The sequence below is a fragment of the Eptatretus burgeri genome, chromosome 11 (assembly GCF_056783735.1).
Source record: "Eptatretus burgeri isolate ZD-2024b chromosome 11, Ebu_testis_v1, whole genome shotgun sequence".
NCBI classification, from domain to species: Eukaryota; Metazoa; Chordata; class Myxini; order Myxiniformes; family Myxinidae; genus Eptatretus; species Eptatretus burgeri.
Window position 1 is genome coordinate 59,634,955 of NC_140971.1, and position 19,974 is coordinate 59,654,928.

Here is a 19,974-nt window from a genome sequence, read left to right on the forward strand (position 1 = left end):
GGGGAGCAAGTGGGGTAAGTGAGAGATTGGAGGGTAAGGCAATATGGGAAGAGGACAAAGGAAGTTGGATGGGGGTGGAAGGAACAGGTGTTGGGTATGAAGAAAAGCGGTGGATGAGAAAAAATTGCACCATCTCTACCCCACACACACACGAAACGAAAAGTGGGGTGAAGCAATTGGTACTTATGTCTGTCTATCTGTTCATCTGTCCGGTCACAAACGTCAGTTTATGATTGAGAAACAACTTTATTTAAATTGAATGGTACATTTTGAACACGAATCGGAAGATGAATCAGAAAATGAACCGGTAGTTTTGTAGTACTTTGGCTCTGAATCCGTCCCAATCATGCGGAGTGAAGAGTGAATTTTTTTTGGTTTTTACTCTGTCTGTGTACTTGGCAGTGAAACAAAATTGAAAATCATTCCAAACAGGAAACTCACTGTTTTTAAGAACGTCATAAAGGTCACATACAACAGGTGCGAATAACTAGTGATGTGATGGATGGGGTGGCGTAATAGACACTGCATCAATGGCAGTAAACTTCCAGAATTTTTTTAAAATTCGACCTTTACATTCTTTATTTTATTTAAATGTAATAATGTTCTTGAACACAAGAACACAAATCGCCTTCTTAATGCTTCCAAAAACCTCCAGTTTTACATACAGTACCTGGACATGTTATATGAGGTGGTGAAAAAGACTGCACCAATGGTGCTAAACATCTGCAATTTTTTTTCTATGACCTTTAAAATCATTATTTTATTTCAATTGAATTATATACTTGAATATTGCATGGCGTGAGGTGTTATCTGAACTCTCTAGTTGAGTATGTAGTAATTAGATGGCCTCATGCCATTTTTGGATTAACATTAATACCGAATTATGTCAGTCATACGAATACACATTTGGCAAACACCTCTTTATACACAGTACAATAATCTAGAATCTTGTCCATTCTTCCTCTGGACCAGCTTCTTCAAGAGCTTTCTTGAACTCAATCTCCAGAAGCTTCTCTTCGGCAGTAAGCACATCGTCTGGATTCTCACTCTCGCCCAACTCAATATCACTAAATTCTTCCAGGAAGTAATTTTCAGAGGACATGAGGGTCTGCTTCCAGATTGAATTGTCCAAAAATCCGTCCTCGCCACCATACTCGTAGGGCAAAGCCTCAGGACTGATGTACTGATGCAGAGAGGTCATGTCGCTGCCATGCACGACCATCTGCAAGTGCAAACACAACAACATGGCTACATATTCGATACTAATCATGATGCAAAGCATTTTCGTCAGAGGGCATGCTCGACAATGCAGCGCCCCTGCTGTCACAGTACCAGACAAAGTTTTTGCACAATGCAATCGATTCCCCCACCAGACAGAATTAGTATGCTTTCCCTGAGCCATCCAGTCACCTTTTGTGCAAACCTACTGAACACACAATACATCTTATCTGTTTTGGTCTTAATCCAATGTAAGTGACATGATATTCTCCGCTTCAGTACCATTGACCTCTTTGATGACACAAGTGTATGTATTACTACAATATCTCAGCATTTTCAAGTTTATTCTGACAAGCATCTGCAAACAAGTTGCGTGCAATTCACTTATCCTAATTTTCAAAAAAAATTTCAAAAAGAACATTGCACTCGAGATTGGTTCGTTTGGCACAACCAACCCCCAAAGTGAGCACTCTGTTCATGATGGTGCGATCCCCCGTTCAAATCCCATAAATGATTTGTGCACATTTGTTCGTTGTGCTTGTATTACAAGCAATGTGTGTATAAGGTCCTCCAAATGCTTTCAACTCACCCTTTTCCTCATCTTTTCCTTCATGAAGGGTCTGATGATGGCATGTAGAGCCTTGAAAATGATTGGCTCGTTAATCACGTGGTTATGTTTGATTCTCACTGGGAAGGCATCCTGAGCAGGAGACAAAGTACACTTGGATTTTGGCCACTTTACTGAGGGTAAGGAAAATATTTGCTTTCTATTAGTGAGCAGAAAGACATTAGGGTTGGTATGTGTGGGAATTTCAACTTTTTAGGGGGTAAAAATGGAAACATAATTCTTGTGTGAAAAATAATTAAACTTTGCAATATCGTTTGGCGCAATAAATGGATACTTAGAAATAGTCACAAATGCAAAGCGTGACCAGTCGTGACCGGTCATGACCAGTCGTGTCCAATTTGCACAGTTAGAAATGAGAACAGGCACTCTGTAGAGCGCATACCTCCACTGGGCGAAACAATTTACGTTTTATAGTCCACTGATGTCCTTACACAAGTCACTAACACATACAGTTAGTATCTTGTGTAAGGACAACCATTGTTCAAACAAAGATGTCGGGATGGCTTCACATGATCATTGCTTATGACCATCCCTACCTTGTTTACATACTTTTTGGAGGAAGATCCCTACATCCTTTTTCATTTAAAAAAAGAAGTTTTTATCACTTGTACTCTATGTTGTGAGAGCGTTGTTTTCTGCATATCAAGTAGCCAACGACATTTTGAGGCAAAGCATGAGAAACACTTCAAGAATGAGACGGACAAGGCTGAGTCAATCAAACGGGCCATAGAAACGTATGGAAAGCAAATCAGTATCTTTACTAATGACTGTGTCAGTAAAAATCAAGTCACAGAGGGAAGTTACAAAATCTCACAATGTTTTGCAAAAAATGGAAAGCCATTTGCAGAAGGGGAATATATATAAAAGAGGCTTTTCTTAGTTGTTCAGATGATTTGTTCAATAGTTTGCCCAGTAAAGATACAATGATCTCCAGGATTAAAGACGTACATGTGTCTGTAAGATCAGTGGAGAGACGCATAAGCGAATGGCACAAAACGTTAGCAAACAACAGACTGTGGTGTTAAAACATGCAGTGATATTTAGTGTCACGCTTGATGAGAGTGTGGATACATCTGAAGTACAGTGGTTAGCAGTTGTTGCAAGACACTGTCACTCAGAGAAAGTTTGAGAAGAGCTGTGCTGCTGAAAACCCATGCATGGTACAACAACAAGGGAAGATATCGCAAAAACATTTTTGTTAATCATTTTGAGGATAGAGGAATTGACAACTGAAAATATTTTCTTTGACAACAAATGGTGCCCCTGCTGTGGTCAGAAAACAGAAGGGTTTTGTAAAGATCATTGAGGATTAAATTGGCCACTCGAAGGTAAATTTTCATTGTATTATCAACCCCCCCCCACCCCCCGTTGGACTTCGTCTGAAACGGGGCTCATGGATGTGGTCTCGATTTTCATGTCCGTGCGTGCGTGCATCCGCAACCATATCTCAGTCTGTGTGTGGATGGATTTTATTTCAACTTTGCACAAAGACAACACATGATGGTATGCATACGCATATCATTTTGTTTCGCAATGCGATCAAAGATGGCCGACTGGAAGACTGGTGGCCATTTTAGTTGTAAAAAACACTCGGTATCGAACACGTCCTTAACCATTTCTCAGACATGCATTTACTGATCTTGTTCAAAATTGGCACACAGATAATGAGTGATGGCATGCCATTACTTTTCAAGATCATATCCAAGATGGTTGAATGGTGACCATTTTGTGACTTAAAATGCCCCTGCAACCATTTTATTCAATCTTTGCAGAAGCACAGTAAATTATGGCATACATGTGCACCTCACCTGATTTTGCAATCTGATCAAAGATGGCCGACTGGAAGACTGGCAGCCATTTTAGTTGTAAAAAAAAACAACAACCTGGTGTCGAACATGTCCTCAACCATGTCGTGGATATGCATTTACCAATGTTGTTCAAACTTTGCACACAGATAAAGAATGATGCATTGCATAAGCATGCCATTTTTTTTCGAGGTCATATCGAAGATTGCTGACTGGCAGCCATTTTAGTTGCAAAAACATTTAGGAAGGGGGAAGAGAGCGAGGAAGGGGGAGGAGAGCGAGGAAGAAGAAATTGGGTACGTTAAAACAACACGTTCAAACAGGTAATATGAAACAACACTCGGAGACCACACAGAGACATCCGTGGGGGGTTGAAGGTCTTTGGGAGGAGGTAAGCATGAGGGAAGAGGAAGGGAAAGAAGGGCGTTTTCCTTCAATCGTCGAAAAAGCTGCGCCAGTGTTTGTGGGTTTATTTAATTTCCACACATACGTTAAGTTCTCGAATCTCATAACCTGAGACAAATTGCGGAATTTATCCGAGCAGCATTTCCGACTGCTCAAAAACAAAAGAAAAAAATAAGCTTTCCTTTGTCCAATTCACACATTATTTCACACCCCTTCCTCTCCTTGACCTCCAGAGTATCGTGTGGTTGTGGAGTAGGTTGGGAGGAGGATAGCATGAGTGGAGGGGAAGGGAAGGCAGCATGAGGGGAGGGGAAGGCAACATGAGGGGAGAGGAAGGCAAAGTGAGGGGAGGAGTAGGCAGCATGAGGGTGTGGAGGCAGTGTGAAGGGGTGTGGAGGCCGTGTGAAGGGGTGTGGAGGCAGCGTGAAGGGGATGGCAGCATGAGAGGAGGGGAAGGCAGCGTGAGGGGATGGAAGGGAAGGTAGCAAGACAGGAGGGCAGGGAACGCAGCAATAGGGGGAAGGAAGCAGGATGAAGGGGGGGGGGGAGAAGGCAGCATAAGGGGAGGGGAAGGCAGGGTGAGAAGAGGGGAGGGCAGGGTGAAGGGAGGTGAAGTCAGCATAAAGGTAAAGGAAGGAAGCGTGAGGGGAGAGTAGGCAGCATACCAGGGCATTTCCAGTGTGATATAAAACAAGCCCAAACAGCAACGTTTTCTATTTAACCGCTGTGTTCTATATAAAACCAGGTGGGAGCACTTAAAAATTAAAACCCATCTTATATACCTGGCAAAGGCCTACCTGCATGCATGCCCCTAACCCCATACACATTCCTCCAACTTCCTCGCAAGCAGGCACGCACACACCCCATGGAGAGTCATTCGTACCCATTTGTACCACGTCCGTGTGTGTGTGTGTTGTCTTTGTACCTTTTCATTTTCAGCAACTGTCGACTATTAATAAATTGCTGCAAATATTCGTATATTTATATTAATATTTTGGTGTGCAAGCACATCACACAAAATAGTAAAAATAAGAAAACTGCACACGTCATTGCCGAAAAGGACCCCTGTGGACTGTGTCATCATAGATTGCAAAGCAGGTTATAGAGCACTGCATTGCGCTCAATGAAGTTACACTTTGTACACATTCCTTAATCTTTTCTTCACTAAATATAATCGTCTGAACAGTTGTAAAAAAATAGGGGCCATGCCCCTGGGTGCTCACTTGGTAGAATAATGATACTTAGGACGAAGTCAATGTGGGGAGGAAACAGCAAAATGTACCAATGAACGAATGTTATTGCAAATAACTATTTTGGGGGGCACTGCTCCCCCTGTAAACTCGTTCAGACCCCAATTTTTAAAATAGTGTGAACAAACTTTGGTACATCATGGGTGATGAAGTTTGTGGTAACGTTTCATCAGAATTGTATGTGTAGTTTCTGAGAAGAAAGCAAATACCTATTTTGTGGCAACCCCCTCATAAAGTCCCTCCATTGACCCCCTCTGACCCTGATTTATTTCATGCCATGAACAAACTTTGGTACATCTCAGGTGATGAAGGTTTGGGTCAAGTTTCATCAAAAATTGTGTGTGTAGTTTCAGAGAAGAAATTGCAAGTGTTTGTGGATGGATGGATGGACGATTTGATGTTTCCTGGAACTCCGTTCCAGGTGAGCTCAAGATTAAACTTAATGCTTTTGCTTAAATAAATACACTTAGTTGTAAAATTCACTAATCTGTTGAAATTTTCAGATATTTAGTCCACGAGATCCGATTCTCAAACCAGATATAAAATTTTGATTATATTCTTTAATTAGTCTGTGAGAGTAGATCGTGTTATCACAACAAGGAATGTAAGCCTGGTGTTGGCTTCGTGGTTGGGGTAGTGGATTGGGATCCTAGGGTCCTGAGTTGAAGCCCCGTTGGCTGCTGAATTAAAATACACCAGGAGGTTGACTCAGCCTGTCATCCTTCCGAGGTCGGCAAAAGGAGCACCAGTGTACTGGTAAGGGGGACACTGCATCAGCGGCATAGCCGTGTCCCAACCAATGATGCAACCAGCAGCCACAGGCTGCACTCGATAGAGAGACCAAGGAATGTAATTTGAATCGGCCAAACAAAATGGGGAATTAAGACCCCAACATGCTGACAGAGGGCTGACCAAGGATGATGCCTTGCTAAAGGATAATTAAATGAGGCCATTACTTTCTTGAAAAAGGATGTTTAAATGAATCCAAACATCCAATTTTCACTCATGCACTACCTTAGAATTCCCTTGGTATGCATGCAAAGTTTCAGGCTGCAAGGTTTCATGGTTTTGGAGTTATGGAGGACACACCCATACAAACGCATACACACACATTTATTATTATAGATGTTAAAATGTATCAATAGCGTGCAGATCCATAAATAAAAGTGAATAAGTTCACTCTTGATACGTCACTTCTGAATGGTTGCAGACCTCTGCTCTCGTGTCTTCGCCATCCTGCCTGCCCTCATCAACTTCATCATCTGATAAATATCATTCCAACTGCATATCCCGAAGTCCAGCATTTACCTCCACCCTGTACTTCCAAAAAGTTTGGTGAAAGAAAAGCTCAATTCCTGTTATAAGCAATCCAGCTCACCTGTGTGACAGTGGTGATGCGCTTTGCAAAGTAGGGGTTGAAATGCATGACCTGAGCCATGCCAATGTCCTTGAAATCTGCAAGCATCACAATCCCATTCACTTGCGTCTCTTCCGACTCAATCAACTTTTCTAGCGTCATGATCATGGCTCGAAAGTTGTCCACGAGCGAGTTCTCCAAAGGATTCCATTTACCTGTTGTGTAGAAACAATGTAATCTGGTAAGTTTACCTTCAACTGAAAAAATTAACATTTCGATTGTTTTTCTCCCTTGTACATGTGCTTGTGCTATTGAATCAGAGTTTTACTCGCACAGCCCACATCTCTGATTGTGCAGCCATCAAGGCTTGGGTTAACGTGTTACTCTTGCCCGAGGAGAGGGTATTGTGTTTGGGTCCGTTTGGCTGTGTGTTTGTTTGTTTGCACAGAACTTTCGTGTTTTTCTCTGAAACTGCTTGTCGGATTGAGACGAAATTTTCACCATTGGTGGGAATACGCATGAAGAATGTTGTCAATATACTTATGACGTCATTCGGTCACGTGGTGTGGCAACCATGTTGGAAAAATGAAAAAACTTTGGACCCTCCTGTATCTTTGAAACCGCACAAAGGAAAAAATTGGAACTTGGCACACGGCAAGTATTCCTCATGTGGAATAAAGTGATTTTTTGATGACGTCATAGGTGCCTTTGTTATGGCGTCATAATTGCAGATGCAGAACGGTACATCTGATCAGTATGAAAATTTTTGAGGGTCATCTCAGCATAAAATGGTTCACAGAAAAAAAAAATAATAATGACATCATCGGTCACGTGATTCGGCAGCCATATTGTTTTTTAATTTTAAAAAACTTCAAAAATCTTCTCTGAAGTGGCTGAACATATCGAGGTGAAACTGTGCACGTATTACTGCCTATCCACGGGGAACAAAAGGTTCACATATATGATGTCAAAGGTCACATGGTTTGGCAGCCATATTGGATTTACCCAAAGACCTATAAAAATCTTCTTCTCCAGAACGGCTGGATAGATCGAGGGGAAACTTCACACAAATGTTCCCCAAGCCTTGGGGATACCAGGGTATTCACAAATAAATGATAAATCACATGGTCTGGCAGCCATATTGGATTGAGCGAAAACATTAAAAAAATATCCTTCTCTTGAACCGCTAAATTAACATGAAACTTTGGCAGCCATATTGGATTGAAGAAAACTATTAAGTAATGTTTTATCTGGAACTGTTTAATCAATTGACGTGAAATTTCAGAATTATGATCTAGTAGTGATGTGGAATACAAGTTTTAAATTTCAACTTGATCAGATGCTTGATCTGGCAGCCAGAATTATAAAATTTTTTGATCTGGATTCTTTTTGTTTTATTAATTTATTTATTGAATAAGTTCACTTGGCTGTGTCTGGATGGGTTGGAGTTTAGACGAGTAGCAACTGAAATGCGAATCCTATCCAGGTTCCTCCTGATGACTTCATCTTTGCTTTTTGCTTGTCTGGGTTCCTTCTGAAGACTCCAATGCAGGACTGTACCTATTTGGTCTTCCATTTGATTTGAATTGAATTCATTTTAATCCCATTCTAAATTCAATTGAATAATGAATAATCATAAAAAAAGTGTCATGGGTCAGGGTCAGGTGTCCGATTAAAGCTGGGTTGCATCAAAGCTGGATGTCTTTGTAGCTGATCATCACTGCCAGCAGTTATAAAATGGCAGTTGTAATTATGCCTCATTAATTATGTAACACATCAGTACACAAACACCGTGTTGTGATAATAAAGTGCCGTACTGTAATTGGCGGCAACGGTAATTGGGCGGATGTGGCAGCACTGTATATGAAGGTCAATGGCTGGTGTTGACACGTATACCACGTACTCCGTGGAAAGTCATGCTGGAACAGTAATGGTATGTTATATACTATATTAGGAATAATGTACTCTGAGGAATGTAATTGGTATTAGAGTATGGAGTTTAACTTCGTTATTATGTGATGCGTATGTGGTATTTGCCTTCAGTATTATGTGTACAAGTTATTGTATTTTGTTATTCTTACCCTATGTATATTTATGTTGTTGTAGATATGCGTATGGATTTTGTGAGAATAAAGCCGATTGAAAAGGTCTATTGTTGATTACTACAACAATAATTTATTCTCACAAAACCTACCTGGTTGGATTGGACCAGAAGAGCGCCGAGGCCTACACTGGAATGGAGCGTTTGCTGAGACCAGAGAGGCTGGATTCGGATCCCAGTTCACCCATGACGGCACAAGAATGGAAACACTGGTTGAAGACATTCGAAAACTTCCTGGGAGCTCTACCACAGGATAATCTGGATAAGATGAGTCTGCTTACAAATTTTGTCTCACCAAGACTATACGAAACTATATCAGAGTGTACCATTTATGATGAGGCTATCCGTACTTTACAGTCACAGTACGTAAAGCCCACTAATGAAGTGTTTGCACGCCATCGTCTTGCAACTCGCCGCCAGCAGGTCGGAGAGTCCTTAGATGAATACCTTCTGACTCTGAAAACGTTAAGTAAAGAGTGTAACTTTGGGGCTGTAACAGCAACTCAACATTGCGAAGAATCCATCAGGGATGCCTTCATTAGCGGCCTGCAGTCACCACTGATCAGACAACGTTTATTAGAGAATAAGACTTTAGATTTAGCTACCATGTTTGATCAGGCGAGATCTCTAGATTCAGCCCAAAGAAATTCAGAATCTTATTGTGTTATTCAACCCTCCCGTTCATTGGGTGCTGCCTCATCCAATCAGAATACCGGTGAAGTGGAACCCACAAGTGTAATGGCTGCTACGGGTGTTAAATGTTTATTTTGTGGTTTTTTAAAACACCCACGTGTAAAATGTCCGGCATGAGAGGCTGTGTATCATAAGTGCCAGAAAAAGGGTCATTTTGCTAAGGTGTGCCGTAGTACTTCATCAGTAGCTACTGGTGCTTGTGCAACTTCCTCTGATCAGGCAACGCTAGCGGCTGTGTCTTCTGCCGCTGCCCCAGGGGTGTTATCAAAGGCGGTTGCGAGGGTCACGCCCAATGGAGTGGAATTGGATGGCCTTATTGATAGTGGTAGTTCAGAAAGTTTTATCCATCCCGACCTCGTTAAGTGCCATTCCTTAAGTGTACATCACACCCAAGGCAATGTTTCCATGGCATCCACTTCCTTCACCGCTCAGACATCAGGGTTCTGTCGAGTCAATATCAAAGTAAACGGTCGGTGCTACCAAGATGTGCGTCTGTCCATACTTCCTCAGCTGTGTTCAGATATAGTTTTGGGCCAGGATTTTCAGGGACTGCATGATAGTGTTACACTGACATATGGAGGTAGTTTGCCTCCTCTTGTTATTTGTGGACTCAGTACACTGTGTGTTGACCCTCCAGAACTGTTTGCCAACTTGACAGCTGATTGTTATCCTGTTGCTGCTCGATCACGCCGGTACTCTCCCGATGATCGTAAATTCATTGAAAAGAATTGAAAAGAATTCATTGAAAAGAAAATTCATTGAAAAAAGAATGAAAAGAAAGAATTCATTCAGAAACTATCAACAAATTTACACTTCTTGACGGGTATCCTCTGCCTCGTATAGATGACACTGTTACCAAGATTGCTCGATACTGTGTTTTTAGTACAATTGACCTCCGTAGTGCGTATCATCAAATCCCCATCAGAAATGAAGATAAGCCATACACCGCTTTTGAGGCCTGTGGACGCCTTTATCAGTTTGCTCGGGTTCCCTTTGGCGTCACCAACGGAGTGGCTTGCTTCCAACGTATCGTGGATTCATTCATCCAAGAAGAAGAACTGGTTGGAACATTTGCTTACTTAGACAACATTACTATTTGCGGCATGACTCAGGAAGAGCATGATGCTAATCTCACGAAATTTCTTGAGGCTGCTAAGAGAAAGAATATAACTTACAAGGAAGACAAATGCATCTTTTCAACTAACAGGCTCAGTATTCTCGGATATGTGGTGGAAGGAGGGGAAATGCGCCTGGATCCTGAACGACTCCGACCCTTGCAGGACTTGCCTGTGCCTCGGGACATGAAATCGCTCCGACGCATCCTTGGCTTCTTTGCCTATTATTCACAGTGGATATATGACTACTCAAGCAAGATCCGCCCACTGTGTGCCACTACTACATTTCCCATGACAAGGGAAGCAGAAGCGGCTTTCCATCTACTTAAGCAAGACATTGAAGGTTCAGTGGTGAGGGCGATTGACGAATCCGTACCCTTCGAAGTTGAGACCGATGCTTCGGATGTAGCAATTGCTGCAGTCCTCACCCAGGCAGGACGTCCGGTAGCCTTCTTTTCCCGAACCCTTCAGCGACCCGAATGTCGTCATGCTTCTATTGAGAAGGAGGCCCAGGCTATTATTGAAACAGTTCGCAACTGGAGACAGTATTTGACAGGCAGACATTTTACTATAAAGACAGATCAACGATCAGTGAGCTATATGTTTGATAATCAGCATAAAAATAAGATAAAGAATGATAAGTTCATGCGTTGGAGGATGGAATTATCTTGCTATGATTTTGACATTGTGTATCATCTTGGTCGAGAAAACATTCCCTCTGATACATTCTCCAGGTCTTATTGTGGGATGGCATGTCACGATCGACATTCACTGTTTAACCTCCACGAAGCCTTGTGCCACCCAGGGGTTACCCGCTTATACCATTTTGTGAAATCTAAGAATATGCCATACTCTGTGGAGGATGTCCGGCAGGTTGTTAGATCTTGTAGAATATGCGTAGAATGCAAGCCCAAGTTTCACCAACCAGATAAGACTCGACTCATAAAACCTACTCAGCCATTTGAGCGTCTCAATATGGATTTCAAGGGGCCTCTTCCGAGTACAGATAAGAATCAGTATTTTCTGAACATTGTGGACGAATATTCACGGTTTCCTTTTGTATTTCCTTGTGCCGACATGACCACTTCCACGGTTATCAAGTGCCTCTGTCAGCTGTTCGCTATTTTCGGAATGCCGGCTTACATTTATTCGGACCGGGGACCCTCCTTCATGAGCAAGGAATTACAAGACTTTCTTGCCAGTAGGGGGATCGCTGGTAGCAGAACTACTAGCTATAATCCTCAAGGGAATGGCCAAGTGGAGAGGTTCAATGGTACCATTTGGAAGGCAATCACAACGGCTCTAAAATCGCGTAATCTACCCATCAAATGCTGGCAGACTGTTCTGCCTGATGCTCTCCACTCAATTCGTTCACTGTTGTCTACAGCAACCAATGCTACCCCTCATGAAAGACTTCTGAACTATTCTCGTCGTTCTTCCTCGGGAGCCTCGGTGCCAACTTGGCTCTGCAATCCTGGGCCAGTCCTGCTGAAGCGTCACGTACGCACGAATAAAACTGATCCCCTTGTGGATGAAGTCGACCTCCTCCAAGCAGGACCCCACTATGCCCATATTCGCTACCCAGATGGCAGGGAAACTTCGGTCTCTGTTAGACACTTAGCCCCAATTGGAACCCCATCCAAGAGTGAACCCCAAATTCTACCTCAGGCTTCTGAAGAAAATGTAATTCCCCAGGGTAGTCCCCAAGATGCACCCTGCTCAGAGGGGGGTGATCTCGTTCCTGATATGGTTCCTGCAACTCCACAGCAATCAGATGCTGTGGATAACCCTCCAGTGCCAAGAAGATCCGGTCGCACCATTCGTCCTCCTATTAGACTAGATTTATAGAGATAGATTTCTCGGAAGGGGTTGAATGTTGTGATAATAAAGTGCCATACTGTAATCAATGGCTGGTGATGACACGTATACCACGTACTCGTGGAAAGTCATGCTGGAACAGTAATGGTATGTTATATACTATATTAGGAATAATGTACTCTGAGGAATGTAATTGGGATTAGAGTATGGAGTTTAACTTCGTTATTATGTGATGCATATGTGGTATTTGCCTTCAGTATTATATGTACAAGTTATTGTATTTTGTTATTCTTACCCTATGTATATTTATGTTGTTGTAGATATGCGTATGGGTTTTGTGAGAATAAAGCCGATCGAAAAGGTCTATTGTTGATTACTACAACACACCACACAAAAGAAGTCCTGGTGAGGGATTGCTCTTTTTCTTGTTTTAATTATTTTGACTGTCAAATGGACACGCCGGTTGAACTGTATTCAAAGAAGGCTGTTCACATGAAACAGGTAAACCACCTGGTCAAGTTGTTCATAGTGCAGCAGCTGCAGCTCAGACAGCAACGACATTCTGAGATAGCATGCAGTGTAACTAGGTGTCAAGAAGCCTCTAAAAAGACCAGAGCAGTTGCTATCTGCAGTCCAGGCAGGAATTTGCCATTTGGCCAGTGTCAATGATAACTTTTTCACTCTTCATGAAGGAGACCGTGGGATCTTTAATGTCCACCAGGTTAACATCCTTCCCAGGGATGGTGCAAACATTGATGCCTTGTCCTGCCAATGAAACATCAGGGTGGGTTTTGAACTCAGGCTACACAGTTGATGGGTGACAACACTACTACTACTACTACTCACACACCCTTTAAGTGTCCTCAATTATTCCTGTCTTCTTGTGGGGTCAGCCGAAGAAAGAATTGGGAAAAAAACTTTCACGAACGGGTTGGCCAAGTCTGATGTTTAACCGAAGATGATATCAGCAGGAATTTGTAATTTGTGCAGGGTGCTGCTGATAACTCACCAACTATTCACAAAAGACACTGTGGGATCTTTTATTTCCATAAAGTAATGCCAGTTGACGGAACAGCCGGCTTGACGTCCATCCGAGGGATGGCGCACTTTGTGATACAACACCCTGCCTGCGAATTGTGTGACAGTTCAGAGCCCCATCGAAAATCTTGAGAAACCGAGTCAAGATGGCTCAAAGTTAAATGGGCTACTTTTGCACCATGCTGTCAGTCTGACTTATCAAGGTTTGTGTGAACAAACAGTTCACAGTGCAAATGGGTGTTCACATAGAAAGTACGCTTTGAACCAAATCCGAAGTTTCGAAAGATGATGCGTGTGTGAACGGAAGTTGGTTCGTTGAAGCTTGGACTACTTAATTCGTCTGGGACAATGGATTACCCAGGTCGAAAAACCAGTTAAAACCAGTACACATTTTCAACTGGTCTCTATTGGTTCTAATTGGTCTTTAACTGGTCTCTATTGGTTTCAACTGGTACCAGTTAAATTCAGTCAGAATTCCAATTTCCCAGTTGAAAAAACCAGTAGCTCATATTTGTACCAGTTAAAGTCTTACTGGTCCCAGTTGATACCAGTTGCAATGTACTGGTCTCCCAGTTGATACCAGTTACAATGTACTGGTCCCAGTTGATACCAGTTAGTTAAATACAATTGTATTTCAACTGGTAATATATCACTCTATTCCAATTTCCATATTAAAACCAGTAAGAAACCAACTGGCTTTACTGGTACCAGTTGGCTACTGGTTTTCAACTGGTACCAGTTGACCAGTAAGCTACTGGTCTTTACTGGTTTTTTGACCTGGGTAGTAGTAGTAGTCGGAAGCAGGTCTACATGAATTACACAGCACAAGCATTTAGTCTGGATTAACTCACGACTGGAGGCCACTATCTCTGGATATTCTCACTGGAACTTTAACCGCATGATCGACAGCCATGCCCTCTCGTCATGCAAACCAACCAAGTTATGACCTGTATAGCTGTCATTGAAACATTGAAACCTGATCCTTGTTAAATCGTTCTATATGAACGCCAAAACTTTACAATGGATCAAAAAATTTGGCAATCAATACAAACGAGTCACGATGGAGAATTTGTGTGAACACAGCTTCAGGATGTGACAAATGATGTTTCAATTTAACAGATTTCGAGGCCAAGTCTTCAGGTATGTTTGTTTTGAAATTCAAGGCTCATCCAGGAGGGAGTTCTCTTTTAGTTGTGGCACCTAAAAGGTGGACTTGAGGATCATTTTGAAGACATTCGATCACAACAATGCTCGCAGACGTGCTGTGAATGTGGTCGATGCGGATCTGAAATGTTGTGTTCACCCAACCGAGGGAGGAAAACTCACCATGCCGAAGTAGAATAATACGCTGTCCTCCTGAATCTGCTTTTGGAAGAACTGTGAGGAAGCCATCAAGAACTTTTCTGATTGTTGATGGACGAAAATCTTGAAAGACATCCGGCCAGATTTTTCGACATCTGTTGGAGGAGGGGGGGGCGGGGGGGGGAGACATGGCATCTTATTGACAAGAATATGTATTGACAAGAATATTTAAAAGTGAAAGTATTATTTTCAACTTTTTGAAGCTTTGAAATCTGTGTTAACTTTTATAACAGTTCACATTGGGGGGTTTCTTTGTTTAACTGTGTACAGCAGTCGCAGCAACAGCAAGAACACGAAGCGCACTCGAAAGAGCACATAACTCCGCCACATAATTCCTGATCCACGAGAACATGTCGGACCCCATACATTTTTTTAAATATCGTGCTATACAGTACTATATAGTTTTTGGCCCCATCTCTCAATAGTGAAGAATCACTTTGAAAATCAAATAATTCTTGTATCCAGATCCGCATTCGGATCTTCACCAAGATCGAATCAATTCGTCCTTTCCACAACCCAACCTACCCACCAAGTTTCATCCGAATCCGTCCAGAACTTTTTGAGATATCGTGCTATATATCAATTTTGGCCCCATCTCTTAATGGTGAAGAATCGCTTAAAAAATTAAATAATTCTCGTATCCAGATCCGGATTCAGATCTTCACCAAAATCGAGTCAATTTGTCAGGGTCACATACGCAACATGTCATCCAAGTTTCGTCCGAATCCGTCCACAAGTTTTTGAGATGTCGTGCTATATATTGTTGCGAATCTGGAAACCATTATTGCACTCATCATTCAGGTCCTTTAGCACAGTTATCTCTGAAAGTGCATGTTCCATAGATAGCTCGCCTTCCATTGTTTAATGGGTAAAAATCGATTAAATGCACTGTGATTCATTTTAATAGTTAGGGTTCGATCAGAACACAAAGAAGAACGACCCTCCCCCTCCTCTGCAAAGAGGAACAAGAACCCCCCCCCCCCCGTCCCGTGATGCAATGACATACACAACTCCCTCCCACTCGTGGTTGTGCGGCGCACAAGGGCATGAGTCACGCCGGGAGTGGGGGAGGGCCAATAGGGATAAGAAAGGGACACTCTGCTTGGCTCGAGTTGGGTCTTGTTGGAGAGTTGTTCATCGGAAGAGTGGGTTGTGGCTGGTTGGTTGTCATGGTTCTTCTTCGGCCTGGTTCAAGGGCTCGAGCTGGTTCGAGATTGTTGCTCTGCTGGTGCTTCTTCGAGTTGGCTGTGCAGTCGGTGGTTCAAAGGGTCGTGCTGGTTCTGAGTTATCTTGGTTCGGCCTTTGTTCTGCTTCGTGGCCTCATTTTGGTTCGGCTGGCTCTACTTGGAAAGCGACGCATATTCGGGAAGGCTCGGTGTTTCGTCTCACCAGCACGTGGTCCGGAGCGCGAGGGGATCCGCTGGAGCTCGGGAAGGATCGCGGCTCACGGCGATTGGATCCAGCTCGCCCTCGCTGGAGCCCGGGTCCGAACAGCTTGAAGACCACACGAGGTGGAGAGGTTCGAGATAGGCCCTGGACTTCAGCTCATCTGTCCCTCCGAGCTGAGTCCATATTAAAGGCGTCAGCCAGCATTTCGTGTGTGTGTGTGTGTGTGTGTGCGTGTGCATGTGCGTGTGCGTGTGCGTGTGCATACGTGTGTCCGTGGGCCCGTCTAATAATGAGAGAACTGTTAAGTGCTTTGTGTGCTGTAAATGATTGCATTTATTGTATTCGGTATAGTTCTGCTCTTGCGTGCTTCCCTAGTTCCCTGATTACTGTATAAATAAACCCCAATTGTTAAATGTTTTCAGCTCATGGCGTCTATTCTTTCATTGACTGAACATGTTGTGTGTTAGGAATTAGAAGGCCATTGGGCCGCCGTAAGGGGACATTTGGGCCAGCGGAATTCGGCAATATCACCGCTCGGCTACGCACATAGAACGGGCCGCTTAAGCGGCTCGCTTCCGTACGAGTTCTGCCGAGGGTGAAGTACCCCGGTGGCTGTATCACGTGGGTACTTAGGTAAGTTGAAGTTGGCAATTAACCCTACCCCACATGATCTCCCCATTGGCGTATTTCGGTCCAAAAATAACCAGGACCCGTCGACGCGGACTTACCCGGGCCGGCGATCTGTAAATTCCGGACAATCGAGCCGAGACCGTCCCACTGCTTCATCGAGGGTCGTGCTCATGGCGACACGCCGGCGGGAAACCTCAACAATATCATTTTGGCCCGATCTCTCAATGGTGAAGAATCACTTAAAAACAAATATTGTATCCGGATTCGAATCTTCACCAAAATCGAATTAATTCGTCCTTGTCACAAACCCAACCGGTCCATCAAGTTTCATCTGAATCAGTCCATAACTTTTCAAGATATCTTGCTCATAGACAGTGGGCCAAGCATCCAAAATGTGTTTAGTTTTTGACTTTCTTGACCCACCTCTGGTATCTAGCTGAAATTTTGCATAGATTTAGATAAAAAATCACTTAGAAAGAATTTACAACCCGTCAGTGCACAAAGTTGCACATTAATTAGTTATGCTAATTATCAAAACCTATAGCGTCATCTTGTGTCCATTCTGAGAAAGCTGTGTATTACTCGATGGGAATTCTGATGTCTATGTATTCATAGGGAGACTACGTTTATGTGGGTGATACGTCTCTGTCTCTGTCTCTGTCTCTCTCACAAATAGTAATGCCACTAATTGTTGATCTACAGACCTCATTCATCGTTACAAAAGATGAACATACAAGTCAGGAAGACATGCAATGGACTGGCATATCAAAATCAAACACTGTATCATAATATCACCCATCAGCAAACTAATCATCAGTCATTCTTCGTTCAATCATTGATACATAAATCTATCACACACCAAAGCTGACATTATTTTCATGACACTTTTTTTCATTAAAATTTATACAATAGCTCCATTATATATTTTAAGCAGTGGCTTCAATTTCAGTTTCCATAGGTGAGTACGTTGTGCGCCGATTGCTAACAATTGGAGAGTTGGACATCTTCACATTATTTCTTAAGCACTTAGGTGGATTATATGAAATGTTTAGATTGACTTAATATATGTACATGTACTGATGATCAAAGTTTCTTGAAAACTAACCTTTTTGCCATCAATTAAAAAAAAAAAAGGATTCTACAAACATATCTCAAAGTGTTTTGCATAGTTTTACCTGTTGCTTGCACCTATATATATATATATATATATATATATATATATATATATATATATATATATATATATATATATATATATATATATATATATATATATATATGTTCCTTTTTATAGATAAGACATTTTCTTCCGTTTTGTCATCATTATACAATGTTTTCCAATCATAAATAAAATCTCAAAACTGGAGGAACGTTCCCTTAATCAACAAAACATTGTAAATTGTAATGTGTATTATGACTTCTGATGATGACGAGCAATCCAATTATAATACTTGCATATAGATTATGGAAACATGTACTTAATACATTTCATAAAATTGCAAACTCACACCTGAGCTTCACTGCATACATATTTTTTTTTAACCTTGTTTAAATAATCCTCAATATTAAAATAGCATGTTTGCTGTGGGTGTTGATGACACGCATCAAACAGAACCCCGAAGAACTGCCTTCAGAATCTTTGGCAGCACCAGCATCAGACGACGTGTACGCCGCCATGACACCTAGTGAGTTTACATCTTGCCTGTAACGATGCACGTGATTGGTTGGTGAGCGTGGTGCTGCATGTCAAAAGTGTTGTGATTGGACGACGTTTATAAGAAAATTGTCACCAATTTCGGGTGGTTTTTTTCCATATTTTGAAAAAAATGTGCAAGTTTTGTGCTTGACGAGTTTCAGACATGATTTCTATAATATTTTCACACAACATATTATAAATACAGGTAGATACATGAGGTGGGTCAGGAAACTAAACAAAACGGGAGCTCGGTCCACGGTCTATCACAGACAGACAGGTATGAAAACATAACCTCCATCCACCTTTGGTGGCGGAGGTAATTAGGGGCCTGCGGTGTTTGCTATTCCAGGTGGGTGTTAACTTGTTATGCATGGTAAGGTTGGAGTGCTTATTACCAGAAAAGGCAGGTATAGAAGGAATCAATAAGAATTGTCACAAATACCAGTCTGTTGTACTGTTGCACACCTTGATCCACTTGTTATCCATTCATTTGTATAATCAGCGTTAGGGAAGTTCATTTTAAAATTGCAATAATGATTGTTTTTTTTTATCGAAGCATTGTAGTTTTCACTGGGCTGGAAGGATTACTTCGACGATTGTTCACTCACCTCAACTCGAATCTCGACCAAGTTATAAACTGTCATCTTGGTGTTCTATACATGATGAAGCATCAATGTGCGCACCATCGCTTTGATGGACATTGAGCCGAAGGACCCGTCTGCCAGCACCGGTTGTTGGGAGACACTGAAGATCCCTACCTCGGAATATCTTACGAAGAGTTGGTGAGTTATCGTGAGCACCCTCACCAGATAACAAATTCCCATCCTAACTGACTTCTGGTAAAACGCAAACCACCCAGCATAACCATGACCAAAGAACTGCTTCGCGCCGACACTCTATAGATTATGGTACATTCATGGTGGTGATTATGATGATAGTTTCAGCGATTGTTTCTCTTTCTTCTTTCGTCTGCAGCACAACTTGGCTGTGAGTAACATCATTTGTTGAGGGCTGGGCTATGCCGCTGATGCAGTGCCCCCTGTGGGATAGAGCAGGAATCTGAAAATTGTTCAGGGTGCCAGTGATAATTCTCACCCTACTTTTCGCGAAGGACACTGTGGGATCTTAAACGTCCACCAACTAATACTGGCAAGCAGGACACCCAGTTTAACGTCCATCTGAGAGACAGCACACACATTTATGTTTCGCCCTGCCTGCGAGACACCAGGACGACAGTTTGTAGCTGAGCCGAGATTCAAGCCCAAGCTTGACAGCTTAGGGGCGAGTGTGCATACCTCTAGGCCATCCTGCGAGCTGTTTCACTGATTTAAAAGGACAGGTGAGCAGGGTAATGAAAATCAGGTCCTAAGTACTGTATATAATAATATAACAACAAAGCATCTTGCAAACATTGTATGAGTTACATACCAAAAGGATGTTCCTCAATACTCAAGTGACTGCTTGTATAA

The 19,974-nt window shown here is 42.3% G+C and overlaps 1 protein-coding gene across 4 annotated transcripts in view; it reads right to left on the reverse strand.

The window, feature by feature from the left end:
- Positions 1-226: 226 nt before the first annotated feature.
- Positions 227-19,974, reverse strand: part of LOC147017196 (alpha-tocopherol transfer protein-like) — a 101,988-nt gene continuing 82,240 nt past the window's right edge. For all 4 annotated transcript variants that reach the window (XM_085846652.1, XM_085846654.1, XM_085846655.1 and 1 more), the window contains 4 exons: positions 14,755-14,885; positions 6,685-6,878; positions 1,808-1,918; positions 227-1,222 (listed from right to left, as the gene is read on the reverse strand). In XM_085846652.1, the coding sequence (XP_085702778.1) occupies positions 941-1,222; positions 1,808-1,918; positions 6,685-6,878; positions 14,755-14,885 (718 nt within the window). In that variant the 3' untranslated portion in view covers positions 227-940. The remainder of the gene's footprint in view (positions 1,223-1,807; positions 1,919-6,684; positions 6,879-14,754; positions 14,886-19,974) is intronic.